General features: G+C 47.0%; 1 protein-coding gene across 5 annotated transcripts in view; it reads left to right on the top strand.

Moving 5' to 3' along the window:
* The window catches only part of mapk15 (mitogen-activated protein kinase 15), a 214,853-nt gene that overhangs the window by 42,080 nt on the left and 148,039 nt on the right, over positions 1–24,734 (top strand). For all 5 annotated transcript variants that reach the window (XR_010017473.1, XM_063044741.1, XM_063044742.1 and 2 more), the window contains exons 5-6: positions 5,505–5,635; positions 22,024–22,187. Coding sequence is in view for 4 of the 5 variants with exons in the window: in XM_063044741.1 (XP_062900811.1) it covers positions 5,505–5,635; positions 22,024–22,187 (295 nt within the window). In the remaining variant the exon portion in view is untranslated. The remainder of the gene's footprint in view (positions 1–5,504; positions 5,636–22,023; positions 22,188–24,734) is intronic.

The raw sequence follows: 24,734 nt of genomic DNA, 5'->3' as shown, positions 1-24,734 counted from the left end.
CCCTACCTTAGAAATTACTAGGCTCACCCATAGCCCTCTATTTTTCTAAGCTCCATGTACCTGTCCAAAAGTCTCTTAAAAGACCCCATCCAGCACCGTTGCCAGCAGCCCATTCCACGCACTCACCACTCTCTGAGTAAAAAACCTACCCCTGACATCTCTGTACCTACTCCCTAGCACCTTAAACCTGTGTCCTCTTGTGGCAACCATTTCAGCCCTGGAAAAAAGCCTCTGACTATCCACATGATCAATTGCTCTCGTCATCTTATACACTTTTATTGGGTCACTTCTCATCCTCCGTTGCTCCAAGCAGAAAAGGCCGAGTTCACTCAACCTATTCTCATAAGGCATGCTTCCCAATCCAGGCAACATCCTTGTAAATCTCCTCTGCACCCTTTCTATGGCTTCCACATCCTTCCTGTAGTGAGGCGACCAGAACTGAGCACAGTACTCCAAGTGGGGTCTGACCAGGGTCTTACAGTGGCATGCAAAAGTTTGGGCACCCCGGTCAAAATTTCTGTTACTGTGAATAGCTAAGTGAGTAAAAGATGACCTGATTTCCAAAAGGCATGAAGTTAAAGATGACATATTTCTTTAATGTTTTAAGCAAGATTACTTTTTTATTTTCATCTTTTACAGTTTCAAAATAACAAAGAAGGAAAAGGGCCTGAAGCAAAAGTCTGGGCACCCTGTATGGTCAGTACTTAGTAACCCCCCCCCCCCCTTGGAAGGAATCACAGCTTGTAAATACTTTTTGTAGCTAGGTAAGAGTCTTTCAACTCCTGTTTGGGGGATTTTCGCCCATTCTTCCTTGCAAAAGGCTTCTAGTGTTGTGAGATTCTTGGGCTGTCTTGCATGCCAAGAAGTTCTATTTTAACTTCATCAGTCCATAGGACTTGTTTCCAAAATGCATCAGGCTTGTTTAGATGTTCCTTTGCAAACTTCTGATGCTGAATTTTGGCCGCAATGAGCAAAGATATGTTTGGAGAAAAAAGGGTGCAGAATTTCATGAAAAGAACACCTCTCTAACTGTTAAGCATGGGGGTGAATTGATCATTCTTTGGGCTTCTGTTGCAGCCAGTGGCACGGGGAACATTTTACTGGTAGAGGGAAGAACGAATTTGATTAAATACCAGCAAATTCTGGAAGCAAACATTACACTGTGTGTAAAAAAGCTGACGATGAAAGAGGATGGCTTCTACAACAGGATAATGATCGTAAGCACACCTCAAAATCCACAGTGGACTACCTCAAGAGGCATAAGCCTCTTTTGCTATGGCCGTCACAGTCCCCCGTCCTATTGATGATGATGGCGACTCAGGCCTGAGAGGCCAGCGTCGAGCATTTTCATGCCTTACAAGGTGCAGATGGGAAGGCTGTGCGGGGTGTCACTCCTCGCACAGATGTTTCACAGTATTTTTCTTTATCTTCACGAGGTTGAGTTGCAAGCTCAACACTCAACCCGGCACGGATGGAAAGCGTACTCGAGAGCGGCGCCCGACTGGATTCGAATCCGGGAACCTCCGTTCCGGAGTCCAGCGGTGATGTCATTGCGCCACAGCTGACCTAAACATCATCGAAAATCTGTGGATAGACCTCAAAAGAGCAATTTGGCCCAAGAATCTCACAGAACTAGAAGCCTTTTGCAAGGAAGAATGGGCAAAAGTCCCCCAAACAGGAGTTGGAAAGACTGTTAGCTGGCTACAAAAAGCATTTACAAGCTGTGATACTTGCCAGATGGGGTTTTACTAAGTACTGACCATGCAGGGTGCTCAAACTTTTGCTTCAGGCCCTTTAACTTTTTTGTTATTTTGAAACTGTAAAAGATGGAAATAAAAAAAGTTATCTTGCTTAAAACATTAAAGAAATGTGTCTTCTTTAACTTTATGCCTTTTGGAAATCAGGTCATCTTTTACTCACTTAGCTATTCACAGTAACAGAAGTTTTGACCAGGGGTGTTCAAACTTTTGCATGCCACTCTATATAGCTGCAACATTACCTCTCGGATCCTAAATTGAATTCCATGATTGATGAAGGCCAATACACCATGAGCCTTCTTAACCACAGAGTCAACCTGCGCAGTTGCTTTGAGCGTACTATGGACTCGGACCCCAAAATCCCTCTGCTCTTCCACACTGCCAAGAGTCTTACCATTAATACTATATTCTACCATCATATTTGACCTACCAAAATGAACCACTTCATACTTATCTGGGTTGAACTTCATCTGCCACTTCTCAGCCCAGTTTTACATCCTATCAATGTCCCGCTGTAACCTCTGACAGCCCTCCACACTATCCACAACACCCCCAACCTTTTCATTAGCAAACTTACTAACCCATCCCTCCACTTCCTCATCCAGGTCATTTATAAAATCACGAAGAGTAAGGGTCACAGAACAGATCCCTGAGGCACTCCACTGGTGACCGACCTCCATGCAGGATATGACCCGTCTACAACCACTCTTTGCCTTCTGTGGGCGAGCCAGTTCTGGATCCACAAAGCATGTCACCTTGGATCCCATGCCTCCTTACTTTCTCAATAAGCCTTGCATGGGTACCTTATCAAATGCCTTGCTGAAATCCATATACACTACATCTACTGCTCTTCCTTCATCAATGTGTTTAGTCACATCCTCAAAAAATTCAATCAGGCTCGTAAGGCATGACCTGCCCTTGACAAAGCCATGCTGACTATTCCTGATCGTATTATACCTTTCCAAATGTTCATAAATCCTGCCTGTCAGGGTCTTCTCTATCAACTTACCAACACTGAGGTAAGACTCACTGGTCTATAATTTCCTGGGCTATATCTACTCCCTTTCTTGAATAAAGGAACAACATTCGCAACCCTTCAATCCTCCGGAACCTCTCCCGACCCATTGCTGATACAAAGATCATGGCCACAATCTCCTCCTTCGCCTCCCACAGTAGCCTGGTGTATATCTCATTCGGTCCTGGCGACTTATCCAACTTGATGCTTTCAAAAAGCTCCAGCACATCCTCTTTCTTAATATCTACATGCTCAAGCTTTTCAGTCCGCTGCAAGTCATCGCTACAATCCCCAAGATCCTTTTCCATAGTGAATACTGAAGTAAAGTATTCATTAAGTACCTTTGCTATTTCCTCCGGTTCCATACACACTTCCCCACTGTCACACTTGATAGGTCCTATTCTTTCACATCTTATCCTCTTGCTCTTCACATACTTGTAGAATGCCTTGGGGTTTTCCTTAATCCTGCCCGCCAGGGCCTTCTCATGGCCCCTTCTGGCTCTCCTAATTTCCTTCTTAAGCTCCTTCCTGTTAGCCTTATAATCTTCTAGATCTCTAACATTACCTAGTTCTCTGAATCTTTTATAGTTAAGTTTTGGCCTCCTCATCTAAGAAAAGATGTGCTTGTTTGTAAAGGGTACACAAGACTGATTTCAGGAATGAAAGGGACGTTTGATAGGTTTGGGTCTGTACTTGCTGGAATTATAATGATGAGTGGGATCTCCGTGAAACATTTTGAATGTTGAAAGGCCTAGACAGAGTAGATGTGGAAAGGATGTTTCCCATGGTGTGGGGTAGTCTACGACTAGAGGGCACAGGTCCAGGATAGAGGGGCATCCATTTGAAACAGTGATGCAGAATAATTTCCTTCGCCAGAGTGTAGTGAATTTTTGAAGTTACTACTATAGGCAACTGTGGAAGCCAGGTCATTGGGTATATTTAAGGCAGAGCTTGATTAGTTCTTGTTTGGACATTACATCAAAGGTTACAGGGAGAAGGGGCTGAGCTGAGTAGGGAAAACAGGATCAGCCATTATTGAATGGCAGAACAGACCTGATGGGCCAAATGGCCTAATTCTGCTCCTATGTCTTATAGTCATACCAGATGCAATTATAATGTGTGGACATTGGTTGACCTGGATAAATTACAATGTGTTGGCAGTGGTAGACTGGGGTAAAATTACAATGTATGGACAGTGGTAGACGTGGGGTACAATTACAATGTTTTGACAGTCGTCGACTGGGTATATTACAATGTTGGCAGTGGTAGACCTGGGTGCAATTACAATGTGTGGACAGTGGTTGACCTGGGTAAATTACAATGTATTGGCAGTGGTAGAACTGGGTACAATTACAATCGACAGACAATGGTAGACCAGGATACAATTACAATGTGTGGACTGTTCACCTTACAATGTGGGAGGAGGGAAGTGTCTGTGCTGGGCGTAGGGGGAGTGTCTCTGTCAGGGTTGCTGTATTGGGGATGGGAAGTGTTTGTATTGGGGTAGGGGTGGGGGGGTTTTAAGTTAGGGTTGTGTCAGGGATGGGAGGAGGGAAAGTGTATTGGGCTGGGAGGGTGTTCTCTATCACGGTTGGTGTGTTGGGGTGGGAGGAGGGAAAGTGTCTGTATTGGTGGTAAGGGAAAGGGGTGTCTTCAGGGTTGCTGTGTCGGGGGTGAGAGGGGAAGTGTTTGTGTAGTGGTGGTGGGGGAAGGGGTTTCTCAGGGTTGGTGGGAGGAGGCGAAGTCTATGTGGGCGTAGGGGGAGAGGTGTCTCTTGTCAGGGTTGGTGTGTCGGGGGTGGCAGGAGGGGAAGTGTCTGTATTGGGATGGGGGTTGGAGTGTCTCTATCACAGTTGGTGTTTCAGGGGTGGGAGGAGAGGAAATGTCTGTGTAATAGGCTGGGGAGGGTCGCTGTCAGAGTTGGTGTATCGGGGGTGGGAGGAGGGGCAATGTGTATTGGGGGTGGGGAGAATCATCTCTGTCTGGTAGGTGTGTCAAGAGTGGGAGGAAGGGAAGTGTCTGTGTCGTGGGAGATAAAGGGAGGGGGTTTCTGTTAGGGTTGGTGTGTTGGTGGTGGGAGAAGGGAAGTGTCTGTAGTGGGGGAGGGGATAGGTGGATTGTCATGTGTTAAGATGGAGCTCCTGTCCAGTGGGTGTAGATAAAAGTGGATTCCGGAAACTCGATAGGTTTCTATCTGAATGACACACAGAATGCTGCGTCAGTTAAGCAGGTCAGGCAGTATCTGTGGAGGGAGATAGACAATCGATGTTTTAAGAAGGGCATTGACCCCAAACATCGACTGTCCATTTCTTTCCACAGACGCTGCTTGACCTGCTGAGTTGCTCCAGCTGCTTGTTTATTTTCCAAATGTCAGCGTCTGCAGTCATGGGACAGGAGGTCCGGGGAGAAAGACAAGGCGGGGGGGAAAGACCAGGGGATGGGCAAGGGGTATAGTCAGAGGGAGAGTGAGAGAACGAATGTGTGTATAAAAATGGATAACGGATGGGGTACGAGGGGGAGGTGGGGCATTCCTTCAGTTAGTCCTGATGAAGAGTCTCTGCCTGAAACGTCAACTGTACCTCTTCCTAGAGATGCTGCTAGGCCTGCTGCGTTCACCAGCAATTTTGATGTGTGTTGCTTGAATTTCCAGCATCTGCAGAATTCCTGTTGTCTGCAGTCTCTGATGTTTTTGCCTTTCTGAGAGACACTGGCCTATCCTTTTCTTTTTACAGAGACGGATTTGCATGCAGTGATAAGGAAAGGAAACCTCCTGAAAGACATTCACATCCGCTACATCCTTTACCAACTGCTTAAGGCCACCAAGTACATCCACTCAGGGAATGTCATCCACCGGGATCAGAAGGTACTAACTGGAACTGACTCCATTCTCACTCTCCTCTCTAATCAGGCTGCCTGCTGCAGCTGCCCCTGTGGGTTTATGTACATAAAACAAAGTGAGGCATTTTATGTTTAAGAAAACCCTGAACGCACTTTATTGAACTCCAAAACCTACACCGCCAAAGTGCGCTAAAAATCCTTATGTAACAACATCATGCCAGATCAGCCTCTTAAAGTGAAACTCCAACTCCATGTCGATGCTTGTGAATTACGCACATTTCTCCCAATTACGTTACCTATACAAGCCAAGAGTGCTGTACGCCATGGTGGGAGGTAGGGACAAGTGAAAAGGTATTGGAATTTACTGAGGAGGGTGGAGTGCTGTTGAGAGGAAGACCAGGTGGCCATGGCATCAGGAAAGAAATCACCTGGCATTCGTAACATCTGCCGTATACCAACTCAGCTGCAGATTTGGAGCAGTACTGAGGGCCAGCAGGACCCACGGGAGCCAATCATGCCAACAGTCATCAGGGAAGCCCTCCGAGCAGCTTTTAAGGAGTGGTGAAGCTGCTTGCATAGGCCATTGGACTGCAGGGGATATGCTGTGGTGTGAGGTATTCTAACACCGAGATCCTGGACCACCGCAGCCCAGAGGTCTGAAATGAATTTGAGACTCTGGTCAGAGAAAATATCAGATGGAGTGCCAAACTGAGGAGCCAAGCCACGTCTGCGGCCGTCGTTGATGCTAGAGGGATGACCTCTGGCCACCTGGTATTGTGCTCCACCATGGTCATAAGGTGTGTGAAACTGCGGGGGGGTGGGGAAGAAGACCAACAAGGTCAAACTGTTGCTTAAGGACCTCAAAAGGTGCCAATGGTTAGTTTTTTTCCCCCACTGGACTTCCACACAAGCTGCAGTCCAATCACTTGTGTCCTTCCTGAGGCCGTGCCAAACAAACTTCAGTGCAACCAGTTTCTGCAAAGCCTTGCGGCCTGGATGCGAGAGGCCATGTATGGAGTCGACAACAGGTACGATGGGGCGAGGACAACCAGCTGAGACATCGCACAGGAGAGAAACCCCAGCTTCCCTGAACTTAATGTCAGCCAACCTCAGGCCTGTGACTGCTGTATGGTAAGCCTGGACCTCTGGATCAATAACTTTGGTCAGCTGCCATGCCGGCATAACCAACCCCTATCAATGGCTGGCTGTGAGAGAGAATCGGCCACAGCATTACTTTTTCCCATGATATGCTATATATCAGTTGTGAACTTGGATATGTAGGCCCCGTAGTGTTACTGCCATGCAGAACAAGCATCTGATATTTTGTCCATAGCATGCATGAAGGGTTTGTGGTCAATAAACGATGTGAAATGGTGACCCTCTAGAAAAAAACAGCCAGATAGAGACCGAGAAGCTGGACTGGCAGCCAGTTGTAGGAATGTGGTGTTCGACCCCATGTCTTGCAACTGTAGTGGACAATGTGAGCTTGGGAATTCACCCAGCAGTCAAGTGAACTCACACACAGAGGCGCATGCACTTGACGGAGTTGTAGTGAGGAACTTACTAGGGGAGCAGGGTAATGACCCACAGTCTTTGACATCCATTAGCCAGCAGTTCTTAAGACCGACCAACAGTCCTTGGGCACACAGGGAATCTGCACCGAGCAGAGTCTAGCCACTTTAGCCAGGACGAAGTCCCATGTGTAACATCACCCACTGAAGCAGAGCATTGCGATGTCGTTGGCAAACTCCATTCGGGTTTTGTCACTCTTTGCCTTCTCATCAATAGGCGAATGCTGGTAGTACGCCCACTTGAGCACCTGTGTTACACAGGAACCGTTGCCCTGAAAGGGCATCCGTTATGTATAGTAGCCGACCCTGGCAAATGGAACGCACAGTGTTCACAGACCTGTGATGACCCGATGCACTGGCACTGTTGAAGCTGCCAGGTGGTTGGCATCTCTGGGTGTTCCTACCAAAGCGAGCATGGTAAAAACACAGGCCTGGCATCGTCTGTTTTGCAGCTGCATGTGGCCTTCATGACTGGGCTTATTGAGATAGAGAAAAGATGAGGAATGATGCACCACTGCCTGGCTGACTGTAGATTATCAGCCATCCTAGCAAGCTCCTAATCACAGGTGCATTAGCTAGGGCTATGCGAAGTGGATCAGGCATTTGCTGCATGAAGAGATTTTTAAATGAAACAACGATGGTGATTTTCCAGGAGAGACAGCATGTGGTCCATGAGCTTCAAAGGCTATTATCTCTGAGACTGAGTAAGGAGAGCAAAGGGAAGGAGTGGCCGGATTTGTAATGTCCAATTAGTCCTCATCCCCCAGTGAAGGGTGAGAGTTCTGAGTTGGCATCAGCCCTCACCTCTCTGGCGAATAAGTGGCCCAGTGCACAGGCTGAGGGTCCCCACTGGAAGCTAAGAATATTCTCTGGAATAACACCCACCGCCGAGGGGAAGAGGAGTATGAGACTTGGGCGGAACAGACCTCTCAGTTGTTAGATGAGTGGCGGTGCTCTGATGATGTAAAGAGACAGAGATTGGTTGAGAGTTTGAGGGGGTTGGCTGCTGACGTGAGAGCTGTGAAAACACGGCAACCCCTAGCCAACACTGCCGATTATCTGGGAGCATTGGAGACCGCCTTTGGCATGACAGGGAGCCCACTGGAGCTCATGGTGGGGTTTCAGAACATGCTGCAGGAGAAGGGGGAGAAGCTTTCTGCTTATGTTTTTCGGCTAGAGAGGCAGCTAAATTGCTTGCAGCGCAGAGGGGTCATTCAGGCGGCTGAGGTGGATCAGTTAAGAATGGACCAGATAGCCAAGGGTGCCCAGTCCCAGGACCTGATTGCTTGGGGTCTCCAACGGTCTCGTAAGACGTGCCCCCTTCCCTCTTTTGTTGAGCTGATCAGTGAGGTACGGGAGTAGGAGAACACGTCAGAAGCGCGGGAGGGCTCCGTCAGCAGTGGTCCCCTGTGGTGAAGTGACCGCGGCTAGCCCAACCCGGGGGATGGTAAAGGAGATTGTGGCAGAGTTGAGAACTGAGATATCCCGGGTGATAACAGCAGGTGTAGAGCCCCCGTATAATAGGACTGGTAGAAAGGCGGACCCCCTAAGGGGACAGACTACGTGGAGGGCTGCGGTTCACTGGGGTTCCACGAGGAGGGGGGCAGCTGGTATTGTCTGTTATAACTGTGCTGAAGAGAGATACTTCAGGCAGGAGTGTGAGTGGTGGGAAGCCCCTCGGAGAGTGAGTCCTCAGGTACCTAAGAGAGAGAGGTGTCGGAAAACTTAGAGGAGACTGAGTGAGGGAACTGCCTGGTGTCTCTGGGAGAACACGTTCCCGACAATATATCAAGGTAACCCTGAAAGCGAAAGACCCAATTCTTGAAGACTTAGTGGGACCATGCTCCAGTGTGTCACTATGGATAGAGGGTATTTATGCTAAAGCCATACTTGATACCGGGTCGCAGGTCACATTGTTGTACTGTTTGTTTTACAACAAACTCGGAGTTCTCGGAGGCCAATGTGGGAGTGTCTGAGGTTCTTGGTACATTAGTGCTGGTTTGTCCAGACCCCCTTGAGAAGGGCAGCGTTTCATTTCTGGAGGGGACCAACACCCCTCTTGTGAGGAAGCTCATGGGGGCCTGCCAGGAGAATGCTGGTGAGAGGTTCCTGGGAACATTGTCCGTGCACCCGGTGTTTCAAGCTGCTTTTGAGGAAGTGTGTGGTTGCATTGGATTGGATACCAAATTTAGACAAAGGGTTGTGTGGTTCACCCGGTTGAAGTCGATGGTGGTGCTGCCTGGGGAAGTAGCGAGAGTGATAGGGACACCCAAATTTCCCGGAGTGCCTGGGGACGAGGCCCTCTTAGTGGATGCTCTGGAAGACCACAAAGGGGAGTTAGGATTTTGTGCTGGGGTACTGGTGAGTCTCGAACTGCAGAAGCCCTTGATTGTACTGGCGAGCAGGTTGGCAGTGATTGTCAGGAACACTACGAAGAAAGAGGTCACTTTCAAGTGGGGGATGCCCCTGGCACATCTGTTCCTGGTGACGGTATTGTCCAATGTCCCTTTGAGACAAGCCAGGGAGAAACTGTTGGAAAAAGGGGGAAAGTTGACCGCTAAGTCATTCAACTTCGGGGACTTCCCAGTTCCTGCGGGTTGGAAGAGGAGCTTTGTAGGGAAGATGTTGAAGCTGGAAGGTGTCTTTTCCACTGACGAGTTTGATGTGGGTTGTTCCAGGAGCACTTGTTACACTATCTGGATGATGGAGGACACCCCATTTAGAGAGAGTTTGCAGAGATTGGCCCTGCAGACGTGGAAGACATTCATCAGCATTTGTGTAAGTTGAAGGAGGCTGGGATCATCACCGAGTCCCAAAGCCCCTATGCGTCCCCAATAGTAGTGGCCTGAAAGAAGAATGGGAAGGTATGGGTGTGTGTGGGCTATAGGACTCTGAACAGGCGTGCTGTCCCTGACCAATATACGGGCCCGAGGATTGAAGACACACTGGCCTGTCTGAGTGTTGCGAAGTGGTTCAGCGTGCTGGATTTGAGGAGTAACTATTACCAGAGCCCCATGACTGAGGCTGACAAAGAGGAGATGGCATTTATATGTTCCCTGGGATTCATCTAGTTCGAAAGGATGCCCCAGGGCATATCAGGAGCCCCTGCAACCTTCCAGCAGATCATGGAGAAGCCAGTGGGGGATATGAACTTGCTTGAGGTATTGGTGTATCTGGATGACCTCATAGTGTTTGGATTCACCTTGGAAGAACATGAAGCGAGGCTAGTGAAGGTGCTGGGCTGCCTGAAAGCTGAAGGGTTAAAACTTTCCTGGGACAAGTGCCAGATCTGCAAAAAGTCTGTCAGCTATGTTGGGCACATAGTCTCACAGATTGGAGTAGCTACATCCGGCTAAGATAGAGGTGGTGACCACTTGGCCAAAACCCCAGACTGTGAGTGCTCTGCGTTCGATCCTTTGGTTCTATGGTTACTACCGGAGGTTCGTAAAGGGTTATGCGAAAGTGAGTCACCCATTGAATCAGCTTCTGTGTGGTTACCCTCCCTTGGGGAAGAAAGGGAAGGGGAAAAAAGGACAGGAAGGTGGAGAGTATCTTAGCCTATTGGAGCCCTTTGGACCAAGGTGGAACCCAAAATGTGAGGAGGCCTTTCATTTGCTGAAGGAGCTGCTGACCCTGGTGCCGGTGCTGGCTTTTGCGGACCCCCGATTGCCGTATGTACTGCATATGGATACCAGACGAGAGGGCTTGGGGGGCATCCTGTATCAGGATCGGGGCACCGGCTTGACACCTGTTGCGTTTGTCAACTGGAATCTGTCGCCCTCTGAGAAAAGCTATCCCACGCATAAGTTGGAATTTCTGGCATTGAAATAGGTGCTGATGGATAAGCCGAGTGACTACTTCTATGGGGCCAAGTTTGAGGTGAGAACGGACAACAACCCCCTAACTTATATCCTGACCTCAGCAAAACTGGATGCCACAGGCTATCGGTGGCTGGCGGCATTGTCTGCCTATGATTTCAGCCTGAAGAACCGGCCAGGAAGCAGGAACATTGATGCTGATGCTTTGTCCCAACGGGCACACGAGAGACTGGACAGGGACAAGGAGTGGGAGAGTGTCCCTGCCCCAAGGTTAAAGGCCATGTGTCAGTTTGCCATCACCGTGAAGGCAGAGGGAAAGGAAGGGTAGGTTCAAACAGTGGATCAATTGGGAGCTTCTGATGACGACATACCCAAAATTTACTGCAACCTGACTGCGCTGAAGACAAATCAGCTGCCGCAATTGAGTTTGACTATAAGACCATAAAATATAGGAGCAGAAGTAGGTCATTCGGCCCATCAAGTCTGCTCTGCCATTTAATCATGGGCTGATCTTATTCTTCCAGTCATCCCCATCCCCCTGCCTTCACCCCATCCCCCTTGATGCCCTGGCTGTCTGGGGAAGTGGCAGCTGCTCAGCGAGATGACCCTGGCATCGGCACCATTTGGTCAGAGGTCGAAAAGGGAGAGATAGCTCAGGCAGAGAGAGGAAACATGTAGTAGTGTCTCTATTACTGAGAGAATGGCGTCGGCTGGAGTTGCAGAACCAGATCCTACACCGGGGTCATGTCACCCCTGGACCGACCTCAGCGTTGCCAGTTGGTTCTGCCAGAGAAGTATCGGAGGATTGCGTTGAAGTCAGTTCATGAAGTTTCTGGACATTTGGGGGTTGAAAAGACCTATGGGTTGCTCAGAGACCAGTTTTACTCGTCCTGAATGAAGTCGGAGGTAAAAGAATACTGCAAGTCATGCATTCGATGGATACGGCGGAAGATGCTGCCTACGCGGGCAACTCCCTTGTCCCACTTGCAGTGTGTGGGTCCCCTGGACCTGGTGTGTATGGATACCCTGTCAATAGAACCCATTGCCAGTGACACGGCAAATGTCTTAGTCATCATGGACCACCACACCAGATATGCTCAGGCTTTTCCTATCAAGGACCAGAGGGCGTTTACCATGACTAAAGTGTTATGGGAGAAGTATTTCATTTATCATGGCTTTTCAGGCAGATACACAGTGATCAGGGACGGGATTTCGACAGCAGACTCATCCATGAGTTACTGGGCGTGTTTGGAGTCGCGAAGACGATGACTACGGCTTATCACTTGCAGGGCGATCCCCAGCCTGAGAGGTTTAATGGGACCTTGCTAGACATGCTCGTGACCCTGGAAGTCAGCAAGAAGAGCAGGTGCAGTCAACATATTGGACATCTGGTTCACAGTTACAACTGTACACGAAATGAAGCTACTGGGTACTCGCCAAACTATCTGATGTTTGGGCGCAAGGCGACGTTGCCTATTGGCCTTTGTTTCGGGATTGACAAGGGCGACTTACCACTGAAGATTTATCTGATGTGTCTGATAGGAGAAGGGAGCTGAAAAAGGCTTATGAATTAGCTGGGGTTGCAGCTGCCAAGCAAAATCAAGGAAATAAAAAGAGGTACGATCAAACGGAAACAACTCTTACTAACTCTTCCTTCAGTCAGTCCTGACGAAGGGTCTCGGCCTGTTACGTCGACTGTACCTCTTCCTAGAGATGCTGCCTGGCCTGCTGCGTTCACCAGTAACTTTGATGTGTGTTGCTATGATGAAACGGTGAGGTTCTCCCAACTCTTGCCGGGAGACCAAGTCCTCAAGAAATTTGGGGCTACCTGGGAAACATAAATTGTCTTACCGTTGGGCGGATATACCCTAAGTGGTGGAGAGTTCAGATGCCAAACCTACCAGTTTGCTGGGTGAAACCAGAGGATGGGAATGGGCCTGTCAAGATTCTCCATTGGAACCACCTTCTGCGCTGGGACAAGAGGTGCAGGTAGACTCAGGGCCCGACTTGGAGCCTACACCTAGTAAGATAACTCTGCAGAAACGTGGGGCGACTGCAGGGCCCACAGCAGGAGAGGTTAGACTGGCCCCCACCCCACCCCTGAGAGGGATACTGATTCGGAGGATGAAGACCTGGATATGTGGTATATAGAACATAGAACATAGAATAGTACAGCACAGTACAGGCCCTTCGGCCCACAATGTTGTGCCGACCCTCAAACCCTGCCTCCCATATAAGCCCCCACCTTAAATTCCTCCATATACCTGTCTAGTAGTCTCTTAAACTTCACTAGTGTATCTGCCTCCACCACTGACTCAGGCAGTGCATTCCACGCACTAACCACTCTCTGAGTAAAAAACCTTCCTCTAATATCCCCCTTGAACTTCTCACCCCTTACCTTAAAGCCATGTCCTTTTGTATTGAGCAGTGGTGCCCTGGGGAAGAGGTGCTGGCTATCCACTCTATTTATTCCTCTTATTATCTTGTACACCTCTATCATGTCTCCTCTCATTCTCCTCCTCTCCAAAGAGTAAAGCCCTAGCTCCCTTAATCTCTGATCACAATGCATACTTTCTAAACCAGGCAGCATCCTGGTAAATCTCCTCTGTACCCTTTCCAATGCTTCCACATCCTTCCTATAGTGAGGTGACCAGAACTGGACACAGTACTCCAAGTGTGGCCTAACCAGAGTTTTATAGAGCTGCATCATTACATTGCGACTCTTAAACTCTATCCCTTGACTTATCAAAGCTAACACCCCATAAGCTTTCTTAACTACCCTATCCACCTGTGAGGCAACTTTCAGGGATCTGTGGACATGTACCCCGAGATCCCTCTGCTCCTCCACACTACCAAGTATCCTGCCACTTACTGTGTACTCTGCCTTGGAGTTTGTCCTTCCAAAGTGTACCATCTCACACTTCTCCGGGTTGAACTCCATCTGCCACTTCTCAGCCCACTTCTGCATCCTATCGATGTCTCTCTGCAATCTTTGACAATCCTCTACACTATCTACAACACCACCAACCTTTGTGTCGTCTGCAAACTTGCCAACCCAGCCTTCTACCCCAACATCCAGGTCGTTAATAAAAATCACGAAAAGTAGAGGTCCCAGAACAGATCCTTGTGGGACACCACTAGTCACAATCCTCCAATCTGAATGTACTCCCTCCACCACCACCCTCTGCCTTCTGCAGGCAAGCCAATTCTGAATCCACCTGGCCAAACTTCCCTGGATCCCATGCCTTCTGACTTTCTGAATAAGCCTACCGTGTGGAACCTTGTCAAGTGCCTTACTAAAATCCATATAGATCACATCCACTGCACTACCCTCATCTATATGCCTGGTCACCTCCTCAAAGAACTCTATCAGGCTTGTTAGACACGATCTGCCCTTCACAAAGCCATGCTGACTGTCCCTGATCAGACCATGATTCTCTAAATGCCTATAGATCCTATCTCTAAGAATCTTTTCCAACAGCTTTCCCACCACAGACGTAAGGCTCACTGGTCTATAATTACCCGGACTATCCCTACTACCTTTTTTGAACAAGGGAACAACATTCGCCTCCCTCCAATCCTCTGGTACCATTCCCGTGGACAACGAGGACATAAAGATCCTAGCCAGAGGCTCAGCAATCTCTTCTCTTGCCTCGTGGAGCAGCCTGGGGAATATTCCGTCAGGCCCCGGGGACTTATCTGTCCTAATGTATTTTAACAACTCTAACACCTCCTCTCCCTTAATATCAACATGCTCCAGAACATCAACCTCACTCATATTGTCCTCACCATCATCAAGTTCCCTCTCATTGGTGAATACCGAAGAGAAGTATTCACTGAGGACCTTGCTCACTTCCACAGCCTCCAGGCACATCTTCCCACCTTTATCTCTAATCGGTCCTACCTTCACTCCTGTCATCCTTTTTTTCTTCACATAATTGAAGAATGCCTTGGGGTTTTCCTTTACCCTACTCGCCAAGGCCTTCTCATGCCCCCTTCTTGCTCTTCTCAGCCCCTTCTTAAGCTCCTTTCTTGCTTCCCTATATTCTTCAATAGACCCATCTGATTCTTGCTTCCTAAACCTCCTGTATGCTGCCTTCTTCCACCTGACTAGATTTTCCACCTCACTTGTCACCCATAGTTCCTTCACCCTACCATTCTTTATCTTTCTCACAGGGACAAATTTATCCCTTACATCCTACAAGAGATCTCGAAACACCGACCACATGTCCATAGTACATTTCCCTGCAAAAACATCATCCCAATTCACACCCGCAAGTTCTAGCCTTATAGCCTCATAATTTGCCTTTCCCCAATTAAAATTTTCCTGTCCTCTTTGATTCTATCCTTTTCCATGATAATTATAAAGGCCAGGGAGCGGTGGTCACTGTCCCCCAGATGCTCACCCACTGAGAGATCTGTGACCTGACCGGGTTCATTACCTAGTACCAGATCTAGTATGGCATTCCCCCTGGTCGGCCTGTCCACATACTGTGACAGGAATCCATCCTGGACACACTTAACAAAACTCTGCCCCATCTAAATCCTTGGAACTAATCAGGTGCCAATCAATATTAGGGAAGTTAAAGTCACCCATGATAACAACCCTCTTATTTTTGCACCTTTCCAAAATCTGCCTCCCAATCTGCTCAATATGGTGCGTTTTGCTAACCCCCCCATTGATTGGTGAAGAGACTTCCAGGCATTCTCCTGCTGAGTCAAGTGAAGTGTCGGGGAGGGGTGCTAACTCTGAACATGGACAGCCTGGGTTGCAGTGGGACCCTGCAAGGGATGAAGCAGGGCTTTGCCATGAGACAGAGGGGTCCGAGTAGCAGGTGGGCACGAATGATTGGCTGGGGAAGACCTCGCCAGGTAGACCAGAAGTATCAGAAGTATCCCCGGTAATGTCTGAACCTGAAGAGTTAGGTGAGGGGGAGGTCTCAGAGAACTAGGAGACCACCGGATAGGCTGGCCTACGTAACACCGGGGAAACAGAGTGTGACCCCTATCGTTTTGGGGAGCTATGTCACTGTCTTTTACCCCTGAGTTGGACTTTGTGATTTGCAGGAAGGGTTGGCAAATTATCTCAACATCATAAGGACATGACTAAATTTGGTGGGGGGAGAGTAACGCACCATAATGTTTCACTGCTAATGTAATGGTTTCTCTGTAGCAGCAATGTCTCAGTTATAACTAGAGATAGAAACATAGAAACATAGAAAATAGGTGCAGGAGTAGGCCATTCAGCCCTTCGAGCATGCACCGCCATTTGGTATGATCATGGCTGATCATCCAACTCAGAACCCTATACCTGCCTTCTCTCCATACCCCCGATCCCTTTAGCCACAAGGGCCATATCTAACTCGCTCTTAAATATAACCAATGAACTGGCCTCAAACTGTTTCCTGTGACAGAGAATTCCACAGATTCACCACTCTCTGTGTGAAGAAGTTTTTCCTCATCTCGGTCCTAAAAGAATTCTCCTTTATCCTCAAACTGTGACCCCTCGTTCTGGACTTCCCCAACGTTGGGAACAATCTTCCTGCATCTAGCCTGTCCACTCCCTTTAGAATTTTATACGTTTCAATAAGATCCCCCCTCGATCTTCTAAATTCCAGCAAGTATAAGCCTATTGGATCCAGTCCTTCATCATATGAAAGTCCTGCCATCCCAGGAATCAATCTGGTGAATCTTCTTTGTACTCCCTCTATGGCAAGAATGTCTTTCCTCAGATTAGGGGACCAAAACTGCACACAACACTCCAGGTGTGGTCTCACCAAGGCCTTCTACAACTGCAGTAGTACCTCCCTGCTCCTGTACTCGAATCCTCTTGCTATGAATGCCAGCATACCATTTGTCTTTTTCACCCCCTGCTGTACCTGCATGCCCACTTTCAATGACTGGTGTACAATGACACCCAGGTCTCGTTGCACCTCCCCTTTTCCTAATCGGCCACCATTCAGATAATCTGTTTTCCTGTTCTTGCCACCAAAGTGGATAACCTCACATTTATCCACATTAAATTGCATCTGCCATGAACTTGCCCACTCACCTAACCTATCCAAGTCACCCTGCATCCTCTTCACAGCTAACACAGCCGCCCAGCTTCGTGTCATCCGCAAACTTGGAGATGTTGCATTTAATTCCCTCGTCTAAGTCATTAATATATATTGTAAACAACTGGGGTCCCAGCACTGAGCCTTGCGGTACCCCACTAGTCATTGCCTGCCATTTTGAAAAGGTCCTGTTTATTCCCACTCTTTGCTTCGTGTCTGCCAACCAATTCTCTGTCCACATCAATACCATACCCCCAATACCTTGTGCTTTAAGTTTGCACACTAATCTCCTGTGTGGGACCTTGTCAAAAGCCTTTTGAAAATTCAAATATACCACATCCACTGGTTCTCCGCTATCCACTCTACTAGTTACATCCTCAAAAAATTCTATGAGATTCATCAGACATGATTTTCCTTTCACAAATCCATGCTGACTTTGTCCGATGATTTCACCGCTTTCCCAATGTGCTGTTATCACATCTTTGACAACTGACTCTAGCACTTTCCCCATCAGCGATGTAAGGCTTACCGGTCTATAATTCCCCGGTTTCTCTCTCCCTCCTTTTTTAAAAAGCGGGGTTACATTAGCCACCCTCCAATCCGCAGGAACTAATCCAGAATCGAAAGAGTTTTGAAAATTTATCACTAATGCATCCACTATTTCTTGGGCTACTTCCTTAAGCACTCTGGGATGCAGACCATCTGGCCCTGGGGATTTATCTGCCTTTAATCCCTTCAATTTACCTAACACCACTTCCCTACTAACATGTATTTCCCTCAGTTCCTCCATCTCACTAGACCCTCGGTCCCCTACTATTTCCGGAAGATTATTTATGTCCTCCTTAGTGAAGACAGAACCAAAGTAGTTATTCAATTGGTCTGCCATGTCCTTGTTCCCCATGATCAATTCACCTGTTTCTGACTGTAACGGATCTACATTTGTCTTAATCAGTCTTTTTCTTTTCACATATCTATAAAAGCTTTTACAGTCAGTTTTTATGTTCTCTGCCAACTTTCTCTCATAATCTTTTTTCCCTTTCCTAATTAAGCCCTTTGTCCTCTTCTGCTGGACTCTGAATTTCTCCCAGTCCTCAGGTGTGCCGCCTTTTCTGGCTAATTTGTATGTTTCTTCTTTGGAATTGATACTATCCCTAATTTCCCTTGTCAGCCACGGGTTCACTATCTTCCCTGGTTTATTCTTTTGCCAAACTGGGATGAACAATTGTTGTAGTTCATCCATGTGATCTTTAAATGCTTGCCATGGCATATCCACCGTCAACCTTTTAAGTATCATTTGCCAGTCTATCTTAGCTAATTCACGTCTCATACCTTCAAAGTTACCCTTCTTTAAGTTCAGAACCTTTGTTACTGAATTAATTATATCGCTCTCCATCTTAATGAAGAATTCCACCATATTATGGTCACTCTTACCTAAGGGGCCTCGCACGACAAGATTGCTAACTAACCCTTCCTCATTGCTCAATACCCAATCTAGAATGACCTGCTCTCGACATGTTGATTCAGAAAATTATCCCGCATACATTCCAAGAAATCCTCTTCCTCAGCACCCTTACCAATTTGGTTCACCTAATCTATATGTAGATTGAAGTCGCCCATTATAACTGCTGTTCCTTTATTGCACGCATTTCTAATTTCCTGTTTAATACCATCCCCAACCTCACTACTATTGTTAGGTGGCCTGTACACAACTCCCACCAGCGTTTTCTGCCCCTTATTGTTATGCAGCTCTATCCATATCGATTCCACATCCTCCCAGCTAATGTCCTTCCTTTCTAATGCGTTAATCTCCTCTCTAACCAGCAATGCTACCCCACCTCCTTTTCTTTCATGTCTATCCCTCCTGAATATTGAATATTCCTGAATGTTGAGCTCCCATCCTTGGTCACCCTGGAGCCATGTCTCTGTGATCCCAACTATATCATATTCATTAATAACTATCTGCACATTTAATTCATCTACCTTGTTACGAATGCTCCTTGCATTGACACACAAAGCCTTCAGGCTTGCTTTTACAACACTCTTAACCCTTATACAATTATGTTGAAAAGTGGCCCTTTTTGATTTTTGCCCTGCATTTGCCGGCCTGTCTCTTTTGCTTTTCACCTTACTACTTTTTGCTTCTACCCTCATTTTACACCCCTCTGTCTCTCTGCAGTTGTTCTCATCCCCCTGCCACGTTAGTTTAACTCCTCCTGAACAACAGTAGCAAACGCTCCCCCTAAGACATTGGTTCCAGTCCAGCCCAGCCCAGGTGCAGACCGTCCTGTTTGTACTGGTCCCACCTCCTCCAGAACTGGTTCCAATGCCCCAGAAATTTGAATCCCTCCCCCTTGCACCATTTTTCAAGCCACGTATTCATCTGAAATATCCTCCTAGTTCTACTCTGACTAGCACATGGCACTGGTAGTAATCCAGAGGTTATTACCTTTGTGATCCTACTTTTTAGTTTATCGCCTAACTCCCTAAATTCACCTTGTAGGACCTCTATCATTTTTTACCTATATCGTTGGTTCCTATGTGCACCACGACCACTGGCTGTTCACTCTCCCACTCCAGAATGTCCTACAGCCGCTCAGAGACATCCTTGACTCTTGCACCAGGGAGGCAACATACCCTCCTGGAGTCTCATTTGCGGCCGCAGAAACACCTATCTATTCCCCTTACAATTGAATCTCCTATCACTATAGCTCTCCCACTCCTTTTCCTTCCCTCCTGTTCTTTCTTGTCGGTCTGAGAGAAGGGATTTTGTGGTCTTTTGTTGGCGAGAGATGGAGAGAGAGGATGTGAGTGGAGAGAGCTGGTAGACTGCCGGACAGAGTGGACTTGGAGCGAGGGTTCGGGGGTCAGCAACGCTCGGAGGAGGTCAATGGGGAACGAATTGAAGGAAACGTGAGCTCCAACCTGCACCTTACACTGTTTCATTAAAATGGGCCCTTTTTCTTTTTATCTTCTTTACAAACCCTATAGTCAGATTAGGATTTATAAAGTTCAGTCATTTAATTGCACATGGTCTACTGTCTGATATTTTGCGGTATGGATTTGTAACCGGGCAACACATCATGCAGCATCCACATGAACGAGATTTCTCAGTCTGGCTGGGCCAGAGGCTGTCTTCCCCTGGCTGACCCTGAGGGTTCCATAGGTTTATGCCAATATAACAAAGTGAAGCGTTTTATCTATATACAGTACTACTAAAACTCTCATGCTCAGTCTGTCTGTTTGTCTGTTTGTGACCTCCAATTAACGTAAACAGTGCATTACAGCAGCACTTTTTTTGGCTAAATCGAATTAAAATGTGCTAACTTACAGAATGCAGGCAAAGTTCAGGGTTCGGTATTCGTATAAAATTTCTCATTCGCCAAAAATCAACAGGCTGGCTTTCACCCAAGACCCGATCGGCCATGATGGAAATCGGGACATGATAGCCTGACGCATGTGCACGGCCAGCCTCAGCAGCGACACCTACTGGAGCAAAAGGGCAGGGCAGCTCTATTTCGAGGGGTCACATTCTGCTAATCACCGTCAGCATGTGCAGGATTGGGACAGATCTAACTGCCACCCATCAATAAGAGATAATTAAGTCTTATTGTAATGACCTACGTTTGTACTTTGAGATACCCATAAAACCCTTTGCACCAGTCAAAGGACGGCGGTGACTATATCATGTCCATTTAGGAAAGCACTAACCACTTCATCAAGAATAATCAGCATCCTTTGGTGTTAGTGCTTCATATCTTCTATCCAATTTTAGGGTAAAAAAAATGGTCAGCCTAATTATGCCGTGTGGAAAGGGAAGGGGGACATTATGGTCGAGAGATGACGCCAAACATCGTCGGGAAGCGGCAAGGAGAGGGAGAGAACAAAAATTGGATGAGGCCAGGGCTGCACGACTCCAGGATCAAAGGGTCAGGACAAAAAAAGATAAGAGAAGAGACAGAAGAGGAGAGGCATGCACGTCTCCAGGATCAGAGACAAAGAACAAACAGCAGAAAAGATGAAAAGACGGGGGATGAAAGTGCTGCAAGTCTCCAGAATGATAAAAACAGGCACAGAAGGAGGAGAGAGGAAGAGACAAAGGAGCTGAGAAATGCACGTCTCCAGGATCAGAGACAAAGAACAAACAGCAGAAGAGATGAAAAGACAGGGGATGAAAGGACTGCACATCTCCAGAATGACAACGAGAGGCACGAGGGTGGCAGATAAACCAGAAATGATGCCATCTAGAGTGTCTTTCATTAAACGAGGAGGAGCCATATTTGCTTTGCTACACGTTGTTCTTCTTTAATAAACTGAGGTATTCTACTTCAGTTTCCAAAGCAAAGTGATACCAATAGCAGTCAGGAAAATTTAATGTTCATTTTGGTCACATCAGACTGCACTACCCTTCTTTCAAAGGGTGCCCCAATGGGTCACCCCGCTGGCTAGTGTTTAACAAGACCCGTAACACATTTTATTGAATTCCGAAACCTACACCACCAAAGTGTGCTAAAAATCCTTGCGTAATAATGTCATCATGTCAGACCAGCCTTTTAAAGCGAAACCCCAGCTCAATGTAGGTGGTAACGAATTATGTACATTTCACCCATATACATTACCCTACACTACCACCCCCATGCCCACGAGCATGTGGGTTTTCTCCGGATGCTCCGATTTCCTCCCACATTTCAAAGACTTTGGGGTTAGTAGGGTAAGTGGACGTTGTTAATTTTCCCATGATTAGGTCAGGGTTAAATAGGTGGGTTTCTGGGCAGTGCGGCTCGTTAGGCTGGAAGGGCATGTCCACGCTGTAACTTGAATAAATAAATATAATTCTTCCTGCTCCATTTTCAGCTCCTGTCCTGTCACTGTACACTATCTTTGTTCTGTTTCCAGCTGTGACTTTAACACTCACCTCTGCTCCTGCACCGTGTGCACTAACCCTGGGCTCTGTTGTCACCTCCCTCCCAGCCTTCAAACATTCTCCTGGATGCAGACTGCTTTGTCAAAATGTGTGATTTTGGACTGGCTCGCTGCATCAACCAGATACAAGAGGAGCAGGGGAACCCAGCACTGACGGAGTACGTGGCTACTCGATGGTATCGAGCACCGGAAATCCTCCTCGCATCTCCCAGGTCGGCTGTTTGCTTTTCTTATTGATTGATTTTTGGAATCTGAGCATTTATTGTCCTGCCCTGATTGTGGTGGTGAGCAGGCAGCTTTAGCAGCTCAGAATCACAGAGTTGTACAGCACTGGAACAGGCCCTTCAGCCCTCTGCTTCCGTTCTGACCTTTTGTCCTGCTTCCAGCTGTAAATTTCAATAGCTTGCTAATTTAAGGCAAGATAACCATACCATCCAGCAGCGAAATCCAGGTATCATTCACTCTTTGTAAACAACTTGCATCTCAAAGTCCCTTTAAAACTGTTTCTTTTCATCATCAACCTATTTTTCTTCTTTTTAAGCACCATCATCCCTATTGGGGCATAGTCTGTGACAGTAGCTTACCAGAGTCCATTGCGCTGGGCCAGTCTTTCGTTACCCATCTTCTTGGTGTATCGTTCCTCTCCCAGAGAGCTTCTGTTGTGTAGCACTGGGGTTTTAAAGGATGGGGTTGCTGGCCCTATGCCCAGTGCCGCTGGGCTTGGGACCATCTAGGGTGGAGTTATCGTCAACCAATGCCCTTTTGTTTTTGATACCCCAACCATGGTCAGGAGATTCTGATTGTCTGCCCTGTGATTTTAAATACCACATTTAGATCACCATTCAGCTTCTTTCACTCCAGGGAAAACAAAGTAATCTCTTCCCATAACTGAAGTCCAGGTGAATCTGCTGCATGTGTTCTTCAACATTACCACATCCTTTCTATGGTGTGGAGACCAGATATGCACATAATACTCTATGCAGTCTAACTAGTGTTTTGCAAAGAGTCATAAACTATGAGAACAGGCCATTCAGTCCTACTGCTTCATGCTTCATCTAAGTGAGTCCTATTTACCAGCATTTGTTTGGCCCACATCCCTTTAAACCTTTCTAATCCAAGTATCTTTTAAATGTCGTGATTGCTCCTGCCACAACCACTTCCTCTGGCAGCTCATTCCATTTACCCTACTAAATATCAGGTACTTACTAAATCTCTCCCCGTCTACTTAAACTTATGCCCTCAGGTCTCTATTCCTAACACTGAGAAAAGACTGCGCAAGAAGATCGGTTCTGCTGAAGGGTCTCAGCCCTAAACATCAACTGTACTCCATAGATGCTGCCTGGCCTGCTGAGTTCCTCGAGCATTTTGTGTGTGTTGCTTGGATTTTCAGCCTGTACAGATTTTTTCTTGTTTGTGGCTAGGAGATTATACCTCATTCTGTTATCCTGCAGCAAAAACAGTGCCAACCTGCCCAAACTCTCACCATAAATCCATCTCTGAAGTCCTGACATCGTCCTTGTAAATCTCCTCTGAACTCTGTCCGGTTTAGTGGCATCTTTCCTATAGTAAGGTGACCAAAACTGAGCACAATATTCCAAATGCAGCCACATTAACGCCTTTTGCAACTGCAATGTAATATCCCAATTTCCAAATAATTACCCTGACTAATGGCCAGCATGCCAAAAACCTCCTTCACCACCCTGTCTACCTGTGAAGCACTTTCAGGGAATCATATATCTGAGGAATAAGATGTCTCTGTTCTTCAACACACCCCAGGGCCCTACAATTCGCAGTGAAAATCCCACCGTCATTTGTCACCTCAAGAAGCAACACCCTGCACTTATCTGATTTTAAACTCCATTTGCCATTCCTTAGCCCACATTTCCAGCTGCTCAAGATCCCTATGTAAATCTTAAGAACCTTCTTCATTGTCAATTTTGGATCCAATTAATCAGGTGTATTTTCACCTTCTGAACCAGTCACCCATGTGGGATCTTGTCAATGTCCATATATGTCCTGTCTTTTTGATCTTCGTTTCTCAACAAAAATGGAACCAAATCAGTAGTGTATTTCTCTTGTACAGCGATGTAATTATTCCTGACCTGCCCTTGGTTTTACAGTGTGCATCACTCAGTGTTAGGAACAGGCCCCTCGGCCCACAGCATAGTACCAAACGAATAAACTGAGCTATGGCCTAAATAAACTAATCCCTTCTGCCCACACAACGCCTAAACTCGTACATTCTCTGCTCATTTGCCTGCTCATCTAAGAGCCTCTTGTATATCTCTATTGTATTTATCTATAACACTCAAACACCAGGAAATCTGCAGATGCTGGAATTGCAACAGACTAGATGGGCCAAAGGCCTACTTCTGTACTGTACTTATCTATGACTCTGTGACCATCTCACAACCCCCACCCCATTCTCCCACATTTTCCTTAAGATTAAGGAAAATCCCAAAGCATTCTATAGACCAGGAGCAAGAAGGCAGCCAGGGAAAGAGCGGACTGTCTCGGCCCGAAACGTGACTGTACCTCTTCCTATAGATGCTGCTTGGCCTGCTGTGTTCACCAGCAATTTTTTTATGTGTGTTGCTTATCTATAACACTGTTGTGCATTCTGCCTTCCACATCATCTTTGAATTTACCCCTTTTATCATAAATGCCTGTCATTGAGTATTAAAGTTAATTCCCTGGGATTTTCCACAATAATTTCCCAGCTACTGATGTAAAACTCACCATTGTGTAGTTTCCTGGTT

The sequence above is a fragment of the Mobula hypostoma genome, chromosome 3 (assembly GCF_963921235.1).
Source record: "Mobula hypostoma chromosome 3, sMobHyp1.1, whole genome shotgun sequence".
Taxonomy (NCBI): Eukaryota; Metazoa; Chordata; class Chondrichthyes; order Myliobatiformes; family Myliobatidae; genus Mobula; species Mobula hypostoma.
Note: the sequence above shows the minus strand (reverse complement) of the source record. Positions and strands in the feature narration are given on the sequence as shown.